Raw genomic sequence first — 21356 nt, forward strand, 5'->3', positions numbered from 1 at the left:
GCCCGCGGAGCAGCCCCCCCCTCGGGTATCCCATGAGCAGTTTCGGGCGGCGCTGCAGCTGGTGGTGGAACCCGGGGACCCGCGCCAGGGCCTGGACAGCTTCCTGAAGATCGGCGAGGGCTCCACGGGCATCGTCTGCATCGCCACCGAGAAGCACAGCGGCAAACAGGTGGCGGTCAAGAAGATGGACCTGCGGAAACAGCAGCGGCGCGAGCTCCTGTTCAACGAGGTCAGACCATCTCACATGACCACACCCACTTATGAATATTCACATGTAGATTAGAGCTGGGCAAACAATAACCGTGTACAATATAAAAGTTGCCCTAACCCTAAAGCAGACCTCTTCTACACTCACACTCACTCAGATGTTGTGTTTAAACTACGTAACAATAGGGTATATGCTGAGCTAGTGTTCTTCCCATACTGATAAACTTCCGGTGAGCTGTTATTTTGAACTTTTTTCCATTTTATACGGTTCCTTTTACAGCATGGATGTTGTAATGTCATTAAAATACATTCAGTTAAATAAACTTTGGCATTCATTTAGTTGCTCAAGCGTAAAACGAGACAAAAAGCCATTTACTTGCACGTGCCTGTCAGAATCTGAAGGATAGGGCAAAAGCTCCATTGAATATAGTGGGGTAAAATAATGCTCATATTATAAAGACATGGCGGGGGAAATGTAATTTAATGCAGTGCATCTTGTACAATTCAAGACCCACTTTATATCGGATATCACTCAGCCAGGGGAGATTGCTGATTTTTAAAGAAAACAGACCTTAAACGCATCGGTTTTTGCATTGAATACAGTTCGCCGGAAGCGCTTAACCCAGGTTACTGGCAAATTAAAAGTCCTATTAGCATGCTTCGACATATTAAATTCAAAACACAACAAGTTTAGAAAATCAGAAGAAAACAGCTTATATTAAAGGGTTGTTTATTGCTGCTCAGTAACCAAATACAGCACAAACAATAGTCTGACAGTTTTTCCCAATTGTTTACACACATTTTCTGAAAGCAGGTCTCATATTGTCTGAACTCTACACACAAATCAAAACACACACACACACACACACACACACACTGGGCAAAACCCTTCAATTCTCCTGCAAAATCAAACTTTACATTCAAAACAATGTGATTTGGTTGAGGCAGTGGCGCAGTAGGTAGTGCTGTCGCCTCACAGCAAGAAGGTCGCTGGTTCGATCCTCGGCTCAGTTGGCGTTTCTGTGTGGAGTTTGCATGTTCTCCCTGCGTTCGTGTGGGTTTCCTCCGGGTGCTCCAGTTTCCCCCACAGTCCAAACACATGCGGTATAGGTGAATTGGGTAGGCTAAATTGTCCGTAGTGTATGAGTGTGTGTGGATGTTTCCCAGAGATGGGTTGCGGCTGGAAGGGCATCCGCTGCGTAAAAAACTTGCTGGATTAGTTGGCGGTTCATTCCGTTGTGGCGACCCTGGATTAATAAAGGGACTAAGCCGACAAGAAAATGATTGTATGAATGAATGAGAATGTGATTTCTTCTCAAAGGGGTATTTTGTTTTCAAATGACACACACAGACCATCACATGAATAGACATTTATTAGAACCTGTTGATCACTGATATGCTTAGTGTAAAACACCATGACCACTTCTTCTCCATTCATCATGATGACTTACTGTAAGCTTTTTTTGTTCAGTGTTACACTTTTCTACAGACAGTACATAGACCTACAGAAGTGCACACAATATTGTTTTTATACAAAACACACAAATACCAAATATATTTTGAAAAAACAGTGTACAGAGTGATCACCAACCAACACACAGATGCACATAACATGGTCGACGTATACCATCAACAGAAGGATTTACAGAATACACCTACAGTAAAAAGTCTCAGTCAAACACTTTCCATCCCCAGACAGAAAAAAAATCCTCAATAGGTTTGGAGAATATGGAGGGAGATAATCAACTAATAAACATGGGTGGGCAGAGAACCAGTTATGAAGCAGATGAGCTCTGATTTCTAAACTGCAGTTATGTGTGACTGATGTTCACCTATGTGATGTGTTAGCATGCAAAGTAGGAAACCTGACTTTACAGTTGTGAATGACAGTGTGTTCCCTGTGAAAACAAGAGATTTTCTGCATGAAAAACGTGCCAAATGCAGATAACTGTGTGTAGTGTTTAAAAAAAAAGTGTGTTTTAAACCTGCAGTTTGAGTGTGAAGCAGGAATGGGGCTTGTAGTTGAGCAGAGTTGGTTCAGGGGGATGTGCATCAGCTACATGTTATAGTCAGTGTGTCTGAAGTACAAGTAAATGTGTGTAAACAACTGAGGAAACTGTAATGAATGAAAAAGTTTTTGATTTAAACATAGGGGTAATTTTAGAATGAAAATAAATGGCAGAACAGTGAATAAATACATAAAAATAAGAATAAATAAAAATAGGATGTGTCTAATGTTAATCTAGGCTTTATATTTGGTAAGAATTTAAAAGAACTGTTGTTATCATCTGTGTTCATACATTCATCATCATTTTAATAATATTCGTCTAATGTATTTCTTGTTTACATCGCACTGAAAGCCACGCACAACTGTCACCGCTACGGCGTGATGTTTTCTACTGTGTGCTCCTGGAGGGAGCGAATGCGTCGGTCTGCTTGCAAGTCGTGCGCGCACCGCTCCCAATACGAGCATGTCTCCATTGGAAATAATGAACTTGTGTGCAGAAAAGACGCGATGTGTGAACGGCCTGCTGCTGTAGTTAATCCAGTGTGTGTGTGTATTAGACTCGGTATAAGCTCAGAGCTTTAAACTAGCGCACAGTTAGCATAACTCTGTTTAGTTGCAGCAGTTTTGTTCTGTGAAACAGAAACGCGGCGTTGAGAAGCCTTTACCATTAATTAACTGTGACGTATTAAAGCGCGGTTAATAGTGAAATCGGTTAATCATTGCATCCCTATTAACGATATCAGTGCAGTGTACAAAAGGCCTTTTCTACAATCACATCTAAATGTTTTCGGCTGCTCGCGCATCTCGCTTAATGTCAGGTGACTCACGCTCTGCGCAGCCTTCAGCTGCAGCTCGTGCTGTATTGAACAGGCGCACATCACTTCAGAACTGTAGCGGCCGTTTATCCACTGAACTAAATTGATCTCTGATGTCTCGCTCACACTATTTAAAGAGCCGGAACAAAGTGCCTCGGGGGCTGGGTTCAGCCGCCAATTGAATAGCTCTGCATTAAACAACAAATCTGTCTCTACGGTGACACCTGTAGCTCCGCCCTCTTCTGTACAGAGCGTTGTTCAGTCAGTCTTGACGGTGTGTTTGCGTGTGCAGGTGGTCATCATGAGGGATTACCATCATGAGAATGTGGTGGACATGTACAACAGCTACCTGGTGGGAGACGAGCTCTGGGTCGTCATGGAGTTCCTGGAGGGCGGAGCTTTGACTGACATCGTCACGCACACCAGGTATGAACCAACCAGAATCTCTCGCTTGTTAGGGAGATAATCCAACCCAGGCTCATTCTGAAGACGTAGTCCTGTGGACATTTCTGGAGATCGTGAATTATGTAGCCGGATGTACGTATGGCTGCATTTCTTTTTTTTAAGCGAACGCTACGGAGCGGTGTGACGACGTTCCCTTTGACGCTTAACGGCTGACCGCTTACCTCCATGTGGAGGGCTTTCCCGCCGCAACCAGTTTGTCCAGTTAGCTCATCATGTACATCAGCGAACTTGAGACGCAGGGAGGAGTTGACCACGACAACGACAGGGTTTGATTCCAGGAAAGAGCGGTTCCAGAAGGCAGGTAAGACAAAAACAGAATCCAAAAAATAAAACGAACAAGAGAATAACAGGGTGGGAATGTGGTCAAAAACGTGGTAAAAATCAGAAGAGAGCTTCTCTTTTTCTGGACTGCTTTTGTAAATCATCACTTGGGTTTTGGGAAGTTAGCGGGTGGGCGGGTCAATCTGTAATATTGTTGGGTTTAGGGAAGGAGGAGTGTGGGTTAGTCGATTGGCCGGTCACCCAGTCAATCATTTTTGGGTGAACATCGTGGGTGCAAACGGCACTTGCGAGAGACACTTGAGATACAAAAAAGTGCACACATCGGCCTCTGACGGATTTGAGAAAAGAAAAACTGCAAAAATACGAACCTCCTGGCTATGGAAGCATATGAGTAGCATAATTCAATTCAAAATGTAATATGCAAAATGGCAATGCAATATGTTAAATGGCAATGTATTTCTGTATTTGAATTTGCATTTTCCAAGACATATGACAATGTTTGGTGCAGAATGAAAATGTAAATTAAATTACACTGTTTGCATTTCTCATTTCAAACACTGTTTTAATATGTAAATTGTATCCACATTTTAAAGCTTTATAAGTAGCAAAATTAAATTGAAAATGCTATACACAAACTGAATTTGATGTGAATAAAGTAAAAGCAGAAACTGTAGCAAAATGATCATTTAAATGTTATTTGTCCTAAATGCATTTTCACTCGCGTCTAGGAAATGCAGGATTACATTTTCAGCATAACAGCATGGGATGTGTGTAGCAAAATTAATTTTGAAATGTAATTCACAAAACGATAATGCAGTATGTAAATGGCAGTGTATTTCTGTATTTCAGTTAGCATTTTCCAAGACATATGTGCAATGTTTGCTGCAGAATGAAAATGAAAATGAGAAAAACATAATGCATTTTCATTTAACACATCGCGACGAATGAAAGCCGATTTGAAATTGAAAATGCATTCTGGCCTGGCCACGCCCACAGACGGCCACCGTTGCTGCAAGGCAGGTTTTAGGTTATGTCGTCACAGCTGCATCGAGGATTATTTGGGACATTTGGCAGCATAAACATGGCGAAGTCTGTTCCTCAGCGGCTTTGTGAAGCTGCACGAGCCCTCGAGCGTGAACTGGGAAATACTTTAGAAAAGAAATCACCTCCTAGCTCAGTAAACTTGGCCTTAGGTTTGATTTTCGCGCATGCAGTTTTAGGGATCATCTGCAAATTATAAGAATTATCAAATCATCAACAGAACCAAAACGCACAGTAACGCAAAGTAGAAAAAAATTCAGGAGATTCCAATAAATGGTTAGAGGCCAGACTGATTTAATACAGGTAGCAAAGCTACTATACATCTAACTATATGGTACATACAATGCAGAAATAGGCAATAGCTCTTGTCATAAGCATACAGTACACATCAGCTAAAGCCCCTTTAGGTTCTGTCGATGTAATTTGCAGATTATCCCTAAAACTGCGTGCGCGAATATCACACCTTAAGCCAAGTTTACTGAGCTAGGAGGTGATTGGCTTTCTAAAGTATTTCCCAGTTCACGCTCGAGGGCTCGTGCAGCTTCACGAAGCCGCTGAGGAACAGACTTCGCCATGTTTATGCTGCCAAATGTCCTCGATGCAGCTGTGACGACATAACCTAAAACCTGCCTTGCAGCAACGGTGGCCGTCTGTGGGCGTGGCCAGGCCAGAATGCATTTTCAATTTCAAATCGGCTTTCATTCGTCGCGATGTGTTAATGAAAATGCATTATGTTTTTCTCATTTTCATTTTCATTCTGCAGCAAACATTGCACATATGTCTTGGAAAATGCTAACTGAAATACAGAAATACACTGCCATTTACATACTGCATTATCGTTTTGTGAATTACATTTCAAAATTAATTTTGCTACACACATCCCATGCTGTTATGCTGAAAATGTAATCCTGCATTTCCTAGACGCGAGTGAAAATGCATTTAGGACAAATAACATTTAAATGATCATTTTGCTACAGTTTCTGCTTTTACTTTATTCACATCAAATTCAGTTTGTGTATAGCATTTTCAATTTAATTTTGCTACTTATAAAGCTTTAAAATGTGGATACAATTTACATATTAAAACAGTGTTTGAAATGAGAAATGCAAACAATGTAATTTAATTTTCATTTTCATTCTGCACCAAACATTGTCATATGTCTTGGAAAATGCAAATTCAAATACAGAAATACATTGCCATTTAACATATTGCATTGCCATTTTGCATATTACATTTTGAATTGAATTATGCTACTCATATGCTTCCATACCTGGCACATATCTCACAGCCTCCAGAAGTGTCCACGGCACGACGTGTTCAGAATGAGCCTGGGTTCAGTTCATCAGTGTAATCCATTCAGAAGAGGGTGCAGGGGTCAAAATAAGTCTGATTGGCACACTTCTGAGTGATCTTAACCAGACGATCTTAGATCTCACACAACACATTCACCCGTTCATTCATTCATGCATGTCTGTATTTAGCCTAGGGGTCACCAAACCTGTTCCTGGAGGGCTGGTGTCCTGCAGATTTTACCCCCAACCCTAATCAAACACACCTGAACAAGCTCATCAAGCTCTTACTAGGTATACCTGAAACACCCAGGCAGGAGTGTTGAGGCAAGTTGGAGCTAAACCCTGCGGGGACACCGGCCCTCCAGGACCGAGATCGGTGACCCCTGATTTAGCCTGTGTGTTTGTGTCATGAGTGTGCTGTGTGCCTACATTTATTGAATGCATTTGTCATGTCTAAATACTTTTCTATTTTTCATTGTATTCTCTACTGTGTTTCTGCGATAGCTCTTGTGTGTTCATTCTTATACAAATTGGAAAAACATTTGCCCAAAGGATTAAGGGAGCCTGCACTGAAGTGTCCATCAGCTGTACCCTTAAAGTCCTTATTAATCCATCTGTGAAGTATCGATGCTCCAATACGGCGGTGTTTTCCTGCAGTGCCCTTCAGGGGGCGCTGTACCCGTCTGTAGCGCAGTGAATCTCCACAGAAATGATTGTTTTGAGCGTGATTAGCAGTGTCTGACCTGATCTAATGTGACGCTGATTCTCTGTAATTATCTGAACACTGAGCTGAGGATGATGGTGATGCTGAAAGTTTGCGTTCGCGAGTGTGTTGTACTGTCCGCCTGTGTGTGATCGCTCTGATAATTACAGTAATTGGCGTTGTTCGTCAGTCCTCGGTGGTGCTGTGGGCTGTAATTGCAGGTTTTCTGGAGCTCCTGTCGCTTCATTTCTCTGCAGATCTGCTTTAGTTCAGTGTTTGTTTAACTGTGATGAACACTGCAGATCCCTCAGTAGACGGCTTCATCAGTAGTGCACTACATTCTGTCAGATGATGATTATTACAGCAGAGCGTTCAGCAGCTCTCAGAACACAGAGCAGGGTTATAGACACTGTGTGAGACTGGATTATAATACATTCCAGCTCATATTTCAGCATTAATAACTGATCAACTGAATATTGTCTCGCTTTTCTGTGTTAATGACCGCAGTGTTTTGTTTGAATATTCATAAATCAGCACTATGCTCTGTGTGCCATATACAGAGATGGCAAAAGCACACACATCCTTTACTTAAGAAGTACAGATACTCGTGTTTAAAACGACTCTGGTCAAAGTAGAAGTGCTGACTACACTTTTGTACTCACTGTTGCAAACTATTTTCAACATAAAGGCGGTAAGCTCTGCCTAAAAAGTGGCTAGATTACGTCAAACGTTAATTTGCATATTGCTGACGTCAGCACGTTCCACCATTTCTGTTTAACAGTCTGGTTAATAAAGGGGTATTCATATCTGCACTACGCTTTATGTTTGCATGTCAGTTTAACTGAATGTTTTGCTGTTTGAATACAGTATATCAGTATAGATGTGTAGTGAATCTCTCAGACGTAATAAACTCAGACAAGTTCTGAAAATTGTCACTAAAATATCTGTAAACAAGAAAAGAATAAATTATCAAATTAAACTGTTAAAATAAAGGAGGAGCAGATCTGTTTGACTGTACAGGGGAAATACCTTCACACCGCCGGTGCTAAATCATTTGCCGTCGGTGCGCAGAGGAGAGATCTGCTCTCAGGCTGCAGGTGGGAGAGAGTGCTGTACGAGGACTGGGCCGCCTGGCACTGCTCTGGGGCGGGGGAGGGGCCGGCAGCGTCACCCGCAGCTCGGTGACAAGAGTAGAGACGGTACAGTATGGACAAATGACAGACTATAAATATCTCCAGTAACACACAAAACGCTAGATTTGTCGCTAGTCGCTTTTTGGACAATTTGTCACTAGGGGGGTCGGAAAAGTCGCTAAATCTAGCGACAAAGTCACTAAGTTGGCAACACTTTGTACTTCAGTAAAAGTAAAGAAATTCTGCCTCAAAAATGTACAAAAGTAAAAAAGTTAAAAGTATCAACCACAGTCCAGAGACATGCGGTACATAATAGGTGAATGAGTGTTTATAGTTGTTTCCCAGTACTGGGTTGCAGCTGGTAGAGTATCCGCTGTGTAAAACATATGCTGAAATAATTGGCAGTTCATTCCACTGTGGTTCCCTCCCTACTGAAAAAACTGCTTAAACCAGCCTAGGCTGGTTAGTTGTTTTAGCTGGTCGACCAGGCTGGTTTTAGAGGGGTTTTGGCCACTTCTAGGCTGGTTTACAGCCAGGTCTTAGCTGGTCAGGCTGGATAATGACCAACTGAAACCAGCTTGACCAGCCTAGCCAGGATTGGAGCCCAGCCAAAACCAGCTATGTCCAGTTTAAACCAGGCTGGTCAAGCTGGTTTTAGCTGGATATTTTCCAGCCTGATCAGCTAAGACCTGGCTGTAAACCAGCCTAGAAGTGGCCAAAACCCCTCTAAAACCAGCCTGGTCAACCAGCTAAAACCAGCCAAGCATCCTAGGCTGGTTTAAGCTGTTTTTCAGCAGGGCAAATCAGGCACTAAACTGGAGGATAGTGAGTGAGATAGGTAGGTAACTAGACCTCACATCCTATTACTATATTAATATAAAATAAATTATGTTTTAAATGTTTATGTAAAATGTTTGTAGCTAAATTTATAAAAGTAGCCAAGCAGCATCACGACCTGCAGCATTACTGAAAAAGCTGGCCCACGCATCCTCACGCAAACTCAGTGTTCAGCGCGCAGTATTGCTCTTCATGTTTACACACTACAAACAATCCTGTAGGCCTGTCTATCTTTATAAATAATGTCTTGCATTTTACACTAAATTCTGTCCAAAATGTATAGATTTTCTTTCTTTTGCTGAAATAAATTCTTATCTGCAAACTAATTTTTTTTTTGTATTGAGCTAAAGCTGCTTATTCTTTTTAATGAGTAGCTCTCAGACATTATTTTACTGTTTTATTTTCAGGGTATTGTGCTTATTTTATTTACTGGATAAACATTCATTCAGTTTCAGTTTTCTCATTCACTTTAGTCCATTTCTCAGATCAGAACAGAAATAAAAAAATCAATATTTACATGTACATTTACATTTAGTCATTTAGCAGACGCTTTTATCCAAAGCGACTTACAAATGAGGACAAGGAAGCAATTTACACAACTAAGAGCAACAATGAATAAGTGCTATATAGGCAAGTTTCAGGTCTGTAAAGTCTAAGAAGGGAAGTATTAGTAGTATTAGTATTTATTTATTTATTTTTTGGTACAGTTAGTGTGATATTCAGAGAGGCAATTGCAGATTAGGAAGTGAAGTGGAGACTAAATAGTTGAGTTTTTAGTTGTTTCAATAGTTGAGTTTTTAGTCGTTTATAAAGGTGAAATATAAAGGTGAAACAGCATAAATTCTGTATCGGGAAATATGAACTTATCAGAAATAAAGGAAATAAACTGCAGTGCATACAGTTTTTATAAAGTTCATGTTTGTTTTAGTAGTGGATGTACAAATCTTCACAGAAAGCTGTATTTCCCGCAGTATGAGGCTGAAAGACCAGAGAAAGCTGTGCAGAAGTGGGCACAAGGCTTCAGCATGTAAACGTCGAGCTTTTGAACTGAAGTGTGTCAATCATCTTTTCCTGTGATCCAGTAGAGCTAACAGTGTATTATTACCCTGTAAACGGGACAGCATGTTAAATTTGCCGTCTCATCTGCATTGTCATTTCTGAAAGTAATCTTCATAAGCTAGCTCTGGAACGGTGCGCGACAGTCTTGGTTGAAAAAGCCACGCGCTGCAGTACACAGACGTGCAAAGACGAAACATTTGATTGCATGAAAAATGCATTCATATTGCACAGACAAGAAATAGTATAGATCACGCCACCAAACACATGAAAAGGAAAGTAACGAGCGTGGTTTAAACAATCTGAGAGGTAGAAAGTACAGATATTTGTGTAAAAATGTAAGAAGTAAAAGTAAAAAGTCATTTCTGTGTGGAGTTTGCATGTTCTCCCCGTGTTGGCGTGGGTTTCCTCCGGGTGCTCCGGTTTCCCCCACAGTCCAAACACATGCGCTATAGGGGAACTGGATGATCTAAAATTGTCTGTAGTGTTTGTGTGTTAATGAGTGTGTGGACACATCTGTTGTGTTCTTAATGCTTATTAACATTGATTCCAATTCAAAACACACACACACACACACACACACACGCACACGCACACACACACACACACACACACACACACACACGTATATATATATATTCAGAAAGAAGTGTGTGTGTGTGCGTGTGTGTGTGTGTGTGTGTGTGTGTCTGTGTGTGTGTGTGTGTGTGTGTGTGTGTGTGTTGTGCAGTGTGTCAGATGATTGCGTGTCGCTCAGCAAACGCTCACAGCTGAAGGATGAGCTTTTATTACTGCAGAATCTGGAGGTGTTGAAGGAGGATCACAGTGTAATACGGATTAGACATTCACATATGAAACTGACACGCGTGCATGTGTGTGTGTGTGTGTGTGTGCGCCTGTCATCCATCATCAAACGCTGTATCCAGCAGAGATACTGGCCTGTTTATTCCACACTGAAAGCGCTGCAGACGGATGGATTTAGCTCAGTTCATTACTCTGCAGTAGCCCACACGGCCGTTATTAATGCGTTTGGGTCAAAACCCAGCTAGCAAAATTCATGTGGCTCAAATCGGCCCACACCAGACACTTAGATCCGGCCCACATACCGCATGGAATGATGACACTTGGGTGGTCCACTGCTGTTTGCCAGATCTGGGCCAAATTAAGCCCAAGGAATATCACACATCAGCCAGAATTCAACCAAATGAACCAGAACTGACCCTATTCTGGGCCACAGTTTGCTTTTATTACTGGCCCAGATCTGACCTACACCTTACATCCCAGCATGCATTGCAGTATGAACACATTCTATAGCTGTTTATATATATATATAATTATATTTGATTGGATTTTTCAAGAACAACCAAAAAGACACACACAGACACACACACACACACACACAGACACACACACACACACACACACACACACACACACACACAAACACACACACAAACACACACACACACACTTGGCACTGTCTCGGATAAATCTCATACAATCAGTCTATGAACAAATAACAATGACAACATCACTGTAAATTCTAACATGTTCAGTTTACTTAAAAAAAGTTTGGAAACCGATTGCCTTATTTTTGCAATATAAACTTACAAGGAAATCTTAAGTTAAGTTTAATTATAGCCTTGAAGTAAGAAAACTAAAACTTATAAAGTAAACTAACTGTTAAAAATTAAGTAAGTTTAATAGAACATTCTAGTTAACATACTTGTCATTATTTAGTAATCTTACTTAAGGTTTTATAGTAAGATTACTTTAATAACTCTATTTAACTAATACTGTTCTACCATGTTCAGTTAACATCTTGAATGCTAGTAGTCTCAACATTGTTTTAATCCACCATTTTAAGTAATGTCAACTAAAGAAACTACGTGCAATCGGTTTCCACATTTTCTTCAATTAAACTGAACATAAAATATGTAGTTCAACCTACAAGTAATGACATTATACAGGTCTTAAATGTAAACATTTTATTTGACAAAATTAGCAGAATTTCACAATACACTTGTGATATTTTAGTATCACAATACACTTGTACACAATACAGTTTTGTAAAAGCCTGTTGTACATGCTGTAATATACTGTAAACAGCAATACAGACAAAAAATATAATAAACATGTTCAACCCTAAAACACAAGTTTTCGAAAAGGTTTGAAAATCTATCAAAAAAACTTTAAATACTTGACACTTGGAAAAAAGATACTTGAATTAGTGTAATTAAACATGCCATTGCACCAGCACCTTAAACATGGCAGCATATAGACACTCACAGAGGAACAGATATTAAGCTTTAAAGCTAATTTGTTAGACTGTGTAGTTTAGATTTTCCTACAGAAAATATCACATTAGTGTGGTCAAAAGTATTGAGTTTGGTATCAATCAATACTGAAATATTAAAAATATCCATTTTCCACCAGCATTTGAGTGCTACTGAGCTCGTTCTTAAACACCATTGATTGGCCACTGTGTTCACATGCTCAACAGAAATGACTGTGATTGGCTGTGACTGTCATAGGTTTACCATTTTTCACTGAGTCCAAACAAAGTTACACAGACACTGAAGTGTTTCAAAGCCATGTCGATAGCTGATTTGTTTAGAAGCTAACATATAAGCTATCTGGTGATGAATCGACTGATCGACAGTGCTTTGAAGTTATCCAGTGTCTTTGTATCTTTGCACCTGGTGAACAGTGGTGAAGTGTGGTAAAAATAATGACCTTCAAAGCCAATCAGTCATATCTACTGAGCATGTGAACACAATGGCCAATCAGTTTTTGCAATGTTAGTGGGAAATGGATGGACTTTTTTTTTATTTATTTCAGTACCGATTTGTACCAAACTCAATACTTTTGACAACCCTATAAATCACAATACACTTTTTTGGTAAAAAAAAAAAAAAAGTGTTTTAAACACCAAAATGCTGCAGTCCTAAATGTAACACTGCAAACAGCAACATGTTAAAAAGCAACACTTTGTAATTAAACATGCCATTATATCTGAACCTTTAAACATAAAGCACAGCAGTATATAGGCGCTCGCCGAATAAAACACATTACGCTTCCCTCCCAGCAAAAGCAACACACGTTGAACAAATTCAAATGCATTGCTCAAAGTCTTTGGGTAGTCTGAATTCAGTGTGTAAATCAAAGCAAAAAAAGAAACATACTGCATGTGGCAAAGTCCATAACCACTTTTCCTTCCAGTATAAAGGCCCACATTGCATCCATAATGAGGTTCTTTAGACATCTTCACACACGACAGTCAGCAGGCCAACATCTTCTGCACTGAAGTCCGACTCTACAATTACATCCTATGAATAGAGAAAGAAAAATAAGTAAAGTTTGATATTCTAAATGGCACTAATAAAGCATGTAGTGGCCAGGAGACCAAAAGCAGAGGTGAAAAAAATACAATTCCTTGTGCTTAATTTAGTAACACTTTAGTAGGAACCAATTACCCTATTAACTAGTTGCTTATTAGCATGACTATTTGTGTTTATAGTACATTTTACATTCAAATGCTTCTTATAAGAAGGCCATGCTATGGTGCTCCTTCTTCAATGTAGACCAACACGATGGATTTGCCTGTACTGCTTCTACTAGGCTTGTCATGATAGTGGAATTTATTACCAATCCATATAGTAATTTTAAAAACATCCATTTCCTGCTAACATTTGAGCATTGTTGAGTGTCATTTCTGTTAAGCCTGTGAACAGAATGGCAAAACAGTGCTGTTTAAAAATGTGCTCAAAAGTGCTTAAAATGTTAGCAGGAAATTTGCTGCTTAAAATTGCAGCAGAGATTGGTACTAAATTCCAGTATCTTGAACATGATACTATTCTAAAGGAACAATACATTTTTTTAATTAAAGAAACACTGTAATGTAATAAAACAAACTGCAGTAAAAGTACTTTTAAAACATTTTCAAGAAATTAAATGCAAATGTGTGAGAGACCAATTGGTGCTACATAATCAATATAAATATTTTGTAGGGAAAACTTAATAAATTGGGAACCGATTCATGAATGCATTTGGTTTTGCTAGATTAAAGCAGTGAGTCAAGTTTGCATTATTTAGCACACTTTTTAAAAATGTATTAATAACTATTTTTTAATAAGAAAATTTATGTTTTAGTATGGCTTTTAGAACAAGGGTGCAGCCATCTACAATCCCACAGCAGGTGACTTCACAGGGTTGGTTATAATACGGAGCATCTTTGACTTTGTGGCTTTTAACACTATCTTTTTACATCTTAATCCAGCAGGTTCTTTCAACTGAAATTATATTTCTCTCAACATATTACATAGGTATTACACTTATTAAGATTTTTTTTTCAAGCTAATCTTCCTCCTTTTCAAAACAAGTGTGTTTAAAAATTAAAGAAATGCATTCATTACTTCACTGGCCTATGAAGCTAACTGACCCTGTGACGGCACAAGCTGCTGTATTTGCAACATAGCAATGCTCTTGCTCCAAAGGCCATAATATAACATCCCTCTTACTTTCAAATACTTACATTAAATGCATTTGTTTTATTTTTATAAAATTGAAAATTTTTATTAATAAGTGAAGTAAACTGGAATGACTGCTTCATTTCCAGTCTAAGAAAGCAGAAACAATAATACTACTTACAAAACACATCCTGAAAATTTCTTTAGACTCATCCCTCTAAAGGACTGAAAGACCCCGGAGAACTGCTGCCAGATGACCTTGAAAAAGTAAAGACAGGTAGACATGCATTATAGCCCAATGAAAACATCAAATGCAATTTATTGCAATCAAATGCAAATTATGATTCAAAGATGACGTCACAAAAATACCTTTGAATTAACATGTTGAAAATTTCTTCTAGTTTTCTTCTGCAATTTTCTCCTGTTTTTTTTTTTTATTTCAATCAAACGAGCAGTGTGTGTCCAATGCAGCGTAGAACTTGGATCTCACATTTCTTCCTGATATTCGATTGAATTCTGCAAAGATCCAATCAAAACATTATTAGTCATTAATAACATTCAAAAACACAAATTCACAAAATCACACAAAGTTTTGAAAAGAAAACAAACCTTCTGCAGCACTTGCATCAGCTGGTGTTTCCTCTATGACTTCCTTCTGGATGTCACTGTTTTGCACAAAAACGTAAAGTGTTATTGACATGGCTAAGCGAAATTCTAAAACAAAAAACAGAAATCAGAAACACATGCAATGATACAATGCAATGCCATTTAGCAACAGATGTTACACTTTAACATGACATAGTTAAATGTTCTTGAATAATAAAAGCTGCCAAATACTCCCGGCGCCTGTCATCAAAAGCATGAGCTATACTTGTCACCAAACAGTAATAAACACAACCCCCGATTAAATATAATCATGGCATTGTTGCTGGTGTGCCATACTTTTATGCGCATTAAAAGTGGAATAAATATTTGTCTCAATTGATGTCTTTAAAAGGACACTGAACTTTCTGACTAGGGTTGCACGGTTTACCGGTACTATGGTAGTATCGTGATACTATGGCTCCAAGATACTGGCGGTGCCACTGTAGTTTGTAAACGGTAGTATTGTCATTAACAGTCTGCCTACAATACATAATGCTGCATGTGAAAAAGTCACTAAAATACTTACACGATTCAGCAACAATAGATCATTGTATTTTAATAGTCTATGGAGCCTTCTAAGGTTGTAAAACTGTAGAATTTGCGCCTTTTATAGTAGCCTATTGCATATTTTGTGATGGTTCATTTTGAATCGGAATTCGTTTATTTCTGTTCCTGTCAATATGATATAATAGCTACAACAACCGTGACAATCTATTAAAAAGAATGACTCATAAAGTGAAATTTTGAATTACTTTGGATTCTTATCCGATAATAAGTGTGAAAAAAGTATGATAGATGAAAAACCCAAAAAAGCAACAGGAAACAATTTTTGACCACTTCATATAGCCAAGGTTTGTTGGAAAAATGCTCTTTTCTTTATGTATCTTTATTTTAATGTATTTTTTTTGCTGGAATGAATACATTTTAGGTGAAGAGATGTGCAAATACTTTTTTCAACAATAAGGGAATTATTTAAATTCAAGTAGGCCTATAATAACATATACAATATATTATTTCTGACATTTTTCTTTATTTCATGGATTTAAGTTATGAATTACAGTATTGCAATACTACTTGGTATCACCATACTTCAGCTGGTATAGTATTGTAACATAAATTAATGGTATCACAACACAACAACCCTATTTCTAACTAGTCCTCAGATGATTATTCAAATGGACAAAATATTCGGACTATTCTTGATCATGCAGTTCTTTGCTGAGAATTTTGTTAAATGTACTTTTAATGCATTAAACGATTTAAAATTACCCTGACACTCAGTATGGAGACAAGGTAACGTTAATAGAACAATTCATGAATATGTTCTATGGCTTGTGCGGTATTGTTCAAAAAGTTTTCTTTGATGTGTAAGTGCAAAACTTACATTTCCACTGCATATCAGCTCACAAACTGGTAGTCTGAAATAAAAAATAAATAAAGGGTATATAATGATATTACAAACCAAATATGCCACTCACAATACTCTAATGGTGTGCTACATTTTAAACAACCTTGTAATTGTTCAAATTTATTTGCCCTAAATTGTTAAAAATTAGTGAAACCTTCTTTAAAAATGCAAACTAACAGGTTTGGCAAAGCCTGTTTCTTTACAGAAAGTTTGCTTATAACAAAGGCTTGTTGATGCCTTTGTGTGATATTGAGCAAACAAAGGGATGTTTCTGTGCTTGGATGTACGAGTTATACCACTTTATCATTAACGTTATCCATCACACATATTCAGTCGCGTCTGGTCAGATTTATTTGTCATTACAGCAATACAAAACGCTAAATAACGTAACGGCAACACTGGAATAAACCTTCAAAACGGCATAAAGAAAAGACAAATAGCATATAAAACAAATAAATGAGTTAATTAAATATCTCTCGCATTTTCATAAGTTTAACTTTAAATTTCATAGGGATTGTTAGCATAAGCACACTTTTGCATCATGTGTAAATATGTATCTGCCTCATACAGTGACACGAATCGTAATCGCATCGAAATCCTAAATTACCTACGACACTCACGGGTCCATTTTGAGCTGAAACTGCTTTATAATGTTCTAAAAGCCTCGGCGGGTTAAAACTGCTGCTGCCCCGGCGATCATGGAGAAAAAAACGACTGGTCTGGTCATGAGCCGCTCGCTGACGCCGGACCGAATCACAGCTGATCTCCTCACCTGCTTCCTGCAGGTGATCTCATAAAAGTAAATCTTAAAAAAAAAAAAAAAAACACGCATATTTTCGTCACAACAAGCGCGACTAAAGTTCAGCGATAACTAACGTTACTGTATTTGTAATGCGGATAAATAGGTTTCGTTTTCTTTTTTAAAAATGTAGACCTACAGCTACAGTTTGTGTTAACTTTACATCTATTTGAACGGATCATTGCGCGCGCTCTTGCTCTCTCAGTGCATCATTTAAAATGGCGCGGCCCGCTCTTTTAGAGCATAACGCCCACTTTACAAATTACTACTAACTTTACAAATTATTAATAGTTATTAAAAAGGACTAAGCAGCTAAAAATAGCTTATCTAGTAAAGTAGACAGTAACTTATTGCAAATAACGTGCAGTGGTCAAAACGTTTAGTCACAACATCATGGGCTATTAATTAGTTCACAAAACAGCAAACAATTTCACAAAGTGCAGGAAATAAACAGATTACTGATACTATACAAATAAAATCAAAGTAGTAATTAAAACGAAAAGTTTACCTTGATTTACAGCAGTACATCTTCTCAATGTGAAATCCTGTCCTTCAATGGCGGTGCTGGGTGGCGGTTGGTTGTGACTCTGATGGGGGATGGGAAATCACCACCCAGTACGCATGCGTAACAGCATGGCTTAGCCCTTATAAGCAATTTTACTCAAATTACATTAGTTATGGGAACTTTATACCTTACTATGTCAGCAACACTAATGCATTTCTAGTAAACTCAACAATTAGCTTAAAATTAAGTAAACACACTAGAATTTTGATAGTAAGGAATACTATTCGCATTTACAGTAGTTTAGCGAGTGACAACAGAAAATAGAATAAAGAAGTAAAATAGATAATTAAATAAAATAAAGTAAAATAAATAATTAAACATGTAAAATAAGTGAATGAAGTCTCTGGAGATTCCTCAGAGGTGGAGTGGCTGGTTTGCTTACCCAGATAGTTCAGAAATAAACCACAGACACTGAAAAACTTTTCAATTGAACGAGTCCTCAGACATCTCAGGCTTTCAGTCTGTATTACCGAGGTCATGTCTGCAATCCACACTTGAAATGTAGGAGGTGAAGATGACTTCCAATGCTGGAGCAAAAGCCTTTTAGCCACAATCATACCTAAAGACAAAGACTGCTGGAGGCCATCTGGGAGATGAGAAACGTGTGGTGAATAACCCAAAATAGCAAGTTCTGCATCAGGTGTTAAAGATTTATGATAAGCTTTAAAGTGCTTTCACATCTGTAGTTCGCTTCTTTTGGTCCGCACCAAGTGCAATAATGATGCATTGTTGGATCTTCTGCCGTCTTTGGGTCGTTTTCACACCACACTGCTGGCTTTAGTCCGAACCAGTTGAAACGAACCAAATCTGACAAAATCCACATCTCTTATTGGTCAGATGTTGTTGAACATATTTCCTAAACTGCTTATTGATTGGTCAGAATTTACGTGCAGGAAAATGCCAGTGAACTCCCGCAGGTAAACAAAACCGGCAGACACAACATGTAGCTTTTTACCATGAAGGGACGACAGCGCTGACTGATTGTAAGCCTGCTTTATACATTTTGAGAATGAAGCGCGGCCGCAGCTGGAAAACAGTGTTTAATGCATCACTCGACACTTCAGGAGGAGCCGTGATTTCAGCTAAACTGCGACATGCTCATCTTGCGGAAATATTACCAACGATCCATCAGGTAAAGTTTCCCCTCTCTCTCTCTCTCTCTCTCTCTCTCTCTCTCTCTCTCTCTGTTGGTAAAGCGCTGTCAACAAATATTCTTCCTCCATATCCCATAATGCACAGCGCATCGGCCTACGGCAGCTGGATTAGTCCAAAACGCGCAGCACTTTTTGCGGTTGGACCTGTTTTAGTACGGATCATATTCTCACCACAAACGAACCGCTCCAGGGTTCGTTTGCAAGCGTACCGAGACCACCTCTTCAAGCAGGTCTCGGTACGCTTATTTGGTCCGCTTTTGGTGCGCACTCGAGTACGATTGCTGCATTCACACCTGCCCAAACCAACCGCACCAACAGGGGAAACAAACTCTAGTGCGATTCAATCCAACTAAATAAGACAGGTGTGAACGCACCATTAGAGTACCAATCAAGTATGTTTGACCAAAATGTAAATAACAAAGGACAAAACCAGAAAGCATGAACAGCCGTGTCTTCTGTCACTTTGCACCCGTCACATAATGGTGATGTGGAGGGAAAAATCATGTACAACTTGGCTTTAGTATGGTGTAACCGATGGATAACCTTAAATTGGACCAATTGAAGTCTACTGTTCACTGAACAGGACCGTATCATCTCCAGGCATTTATCCCATGTGTCTGCAGAAATCTCAGCCCCTAAATCTTTCTCCCAGGCAGCTTTGAACCTTTCAGTGGGAGCTGCACTACAGCTATCCAATAAACCAACACATTTAGAGACGAGACGAGATGTCTGGACTTTGGAGAGTCTAAAAAACATCAAAAAAAGCTTCTCAAGAGGTCTTTCCAAACTACCCAATTTAGACTGAATATAATGGTCGATTTGTACGTACCGGAAGAAATGTGTGGGGTAAATTTAAATTCTTTTAATTGATCAAAGGATGCCGATCTTCCATCCCCACACAGGCCTACAATAAAACTAAACCTTTTTCTCTCCAATTGGAGTAGATTTTGTCTGTTCAAGGGGGCAGACAATGGTTGTGACAGATTGGCGTGCAAACAGAGGTCTCCGGTGGAGACGAGACTTTTCTCCCCTGATTTAAAATGTGTTTTTAAGACAAAGTTTCATTTCTTCAGCAGTTCGGGCTTGTCTAGTTTGGAGAATACCATGGCTGCTGGAGAGGTGCCTACAGCTTGATCAGTCTCCATTTGTACCCAGCGGGGGTCTCAGGGGTTAGTTTAGCAGAGGTCCCTTCTATCCAATACATTAGAGTCCGCATGTTTGCAGCCCAGAGGTAATGCTTAAAAACTGGCATGCCCAAACCCCTACTGACTTGTGCCTCTGCAAATGAATTTCAGAGGTTGCAGGTGTCTTATAAATCCAAATGTAATAAAATATTACAGAATCTAAATCCTTGAAAAAAGTTAGAAAAACCGTGAGGTTTTGGCCGAGGTTAAGAAATCTACAGAGGGAAATCATTTTGATTAAGTTTATGCGCCCAATCATAGACAAAAGCCCCTTTCACACAGTGATACCGGTAAATATCCGGGAAAACTTCCGCAACGACTTTACCGGTATATTGAAAAAAGCGCTGTTCACACAGGCGAGGACGTTACGGAAATTTTCCGGAAAAGAGCATTCACACATCCATTCCAAAATACCGGTAAATTCTGACATCCTTCACCACAAATGAGCTTTAAACGGCTGCGCTTGTGTTTGTAAACATTTGACTAAATTAAAAACTCTGTGGATGATCAATATTGTGAACAACTTTCGCAGGATCACTTTCGCATGTCGAGATGTTCATAATATGTGCGTGTGCAGGCGCTCACAGGCTGTTTCACAGGCACACGCAAAGCTTGAAGGTAAACAACGGCTTATCATAAGCATCTCATCGATGATTATTTACACAGTTGGCATTAAGAAGAACATATAAATGTGATCTGACTAACTTCTAGCAGCTAAATGTGTCTGGAAAAATATTCAAAGAAATAGGCTTTTATTCTCATAAACCGCGCAGACGTGAATGCGTCTGACTGTTGTGATTGGCTAAAGCAGACGTCTCACGTCAGCAGGTTATAGACTTGTACGCGCTCTTTCCGGCAATCTTCCTTCTGCATTCACACAGCGCAGCATTCTGGCAAATTGCCGGTAATGTTACAACTTCTCTTTCCGGAAAATAACCAGAATGAATTTACCGGGATTTTCAAAAAGGACCTGTTCACACATACAACCTTTCCGGAAAATTGCAGGTAATTTTCCGGAAAGGTCTGTATGTGTGAAAGGGGCTAAAGGCTGTGGTTAGGCCAAGATAAACAAAGTGGTCCCTAACTATATTGAGTGGGAGATTCTCCAGAAAACCAGATTTATACGTGTCAGAGAGGGGCATAAAATCACTCTTTGACCAGTTGATGGTGTACCCTGATAACTGCCTGAATGACGTAATTAGGTCCAGAAGAGTGGGGACTGCCTTTTCACAATTCTGCAAGTATCATATGATGTTGTCAGTGTAAAGGCAAATGCGAGCTTCCCTATCTCCC

The 21356-nt window shown here is 39.2% G+C and overlaps 1 protein-coding gene and 1 long non-coding RNA gene across 16 annotated transcripts in view; one reads left to right on the forward strand and one right to left on the reverse strand.

The window, feature by feature from the left end:
- pak5 (p21 protein (Cdc42/Rac)-activated kinase 5) overlaps positions 1 to 21356 on the forward strand; it is a 94819-nt gene that overhangs the window by 61800 nt on the left and 11663 nt on the right. For all 13 annotated transcript variants that reach the window (XM_073932328.1, XM_073932324.1, XM_073932318.1 and 10 more), the window contains 2 exon segments: positions 1 to 229; positions 3323 to 3456. The exon segment at positions 1 to 229 is cut by the window's left edge and continues 275 nt beyond it. In XM_073932328.1, coding sequence (XP_073788429.1) covers positions 1 to 229; positions 3323 to 3456 — 363 coding nt within the window.
- LOC137488711 (uncharacterized) lies at positions 11813 to 17737 on the reverse strand. Of its 3 annotated transcripts, XR_012396245.1 has the most exons (7): positions 17669 to 17737; positions 16982 to 17166; positions 16338 to 16371; positions 14918 to 14973; positions 14678 to 14824; positions 14490 to 14566; positions 11813 to 13168 (listed from the first exon to the last, which is right to left on the reverse strand). It is a non-coding gene; the product is annotated as an uncharacterized lncRNA (long non-coding RNA). The 3 variants fall into 3 exon arrangements; XR_011007889.2 differs by lacking the exon at positions 16982 to 17166; XR_011007888.2 differs by lacking the exon at positions 17669 to 17737 and having other exon boundaries at positions 16969 to 17106.

This window comes from Danio rerio, chromosome 20, assembly GCF_049306965.1.
Source record: "Danio rerio strain Tuebingen ecotype United States chromosome 20, GRCz12tu, whole genome shotgun sequence".
NCBI lineage: Eukaryota > Metazoa > Chordata > Actinopteri > Cypriniformes > Danionidae > Danio > Danio rerio.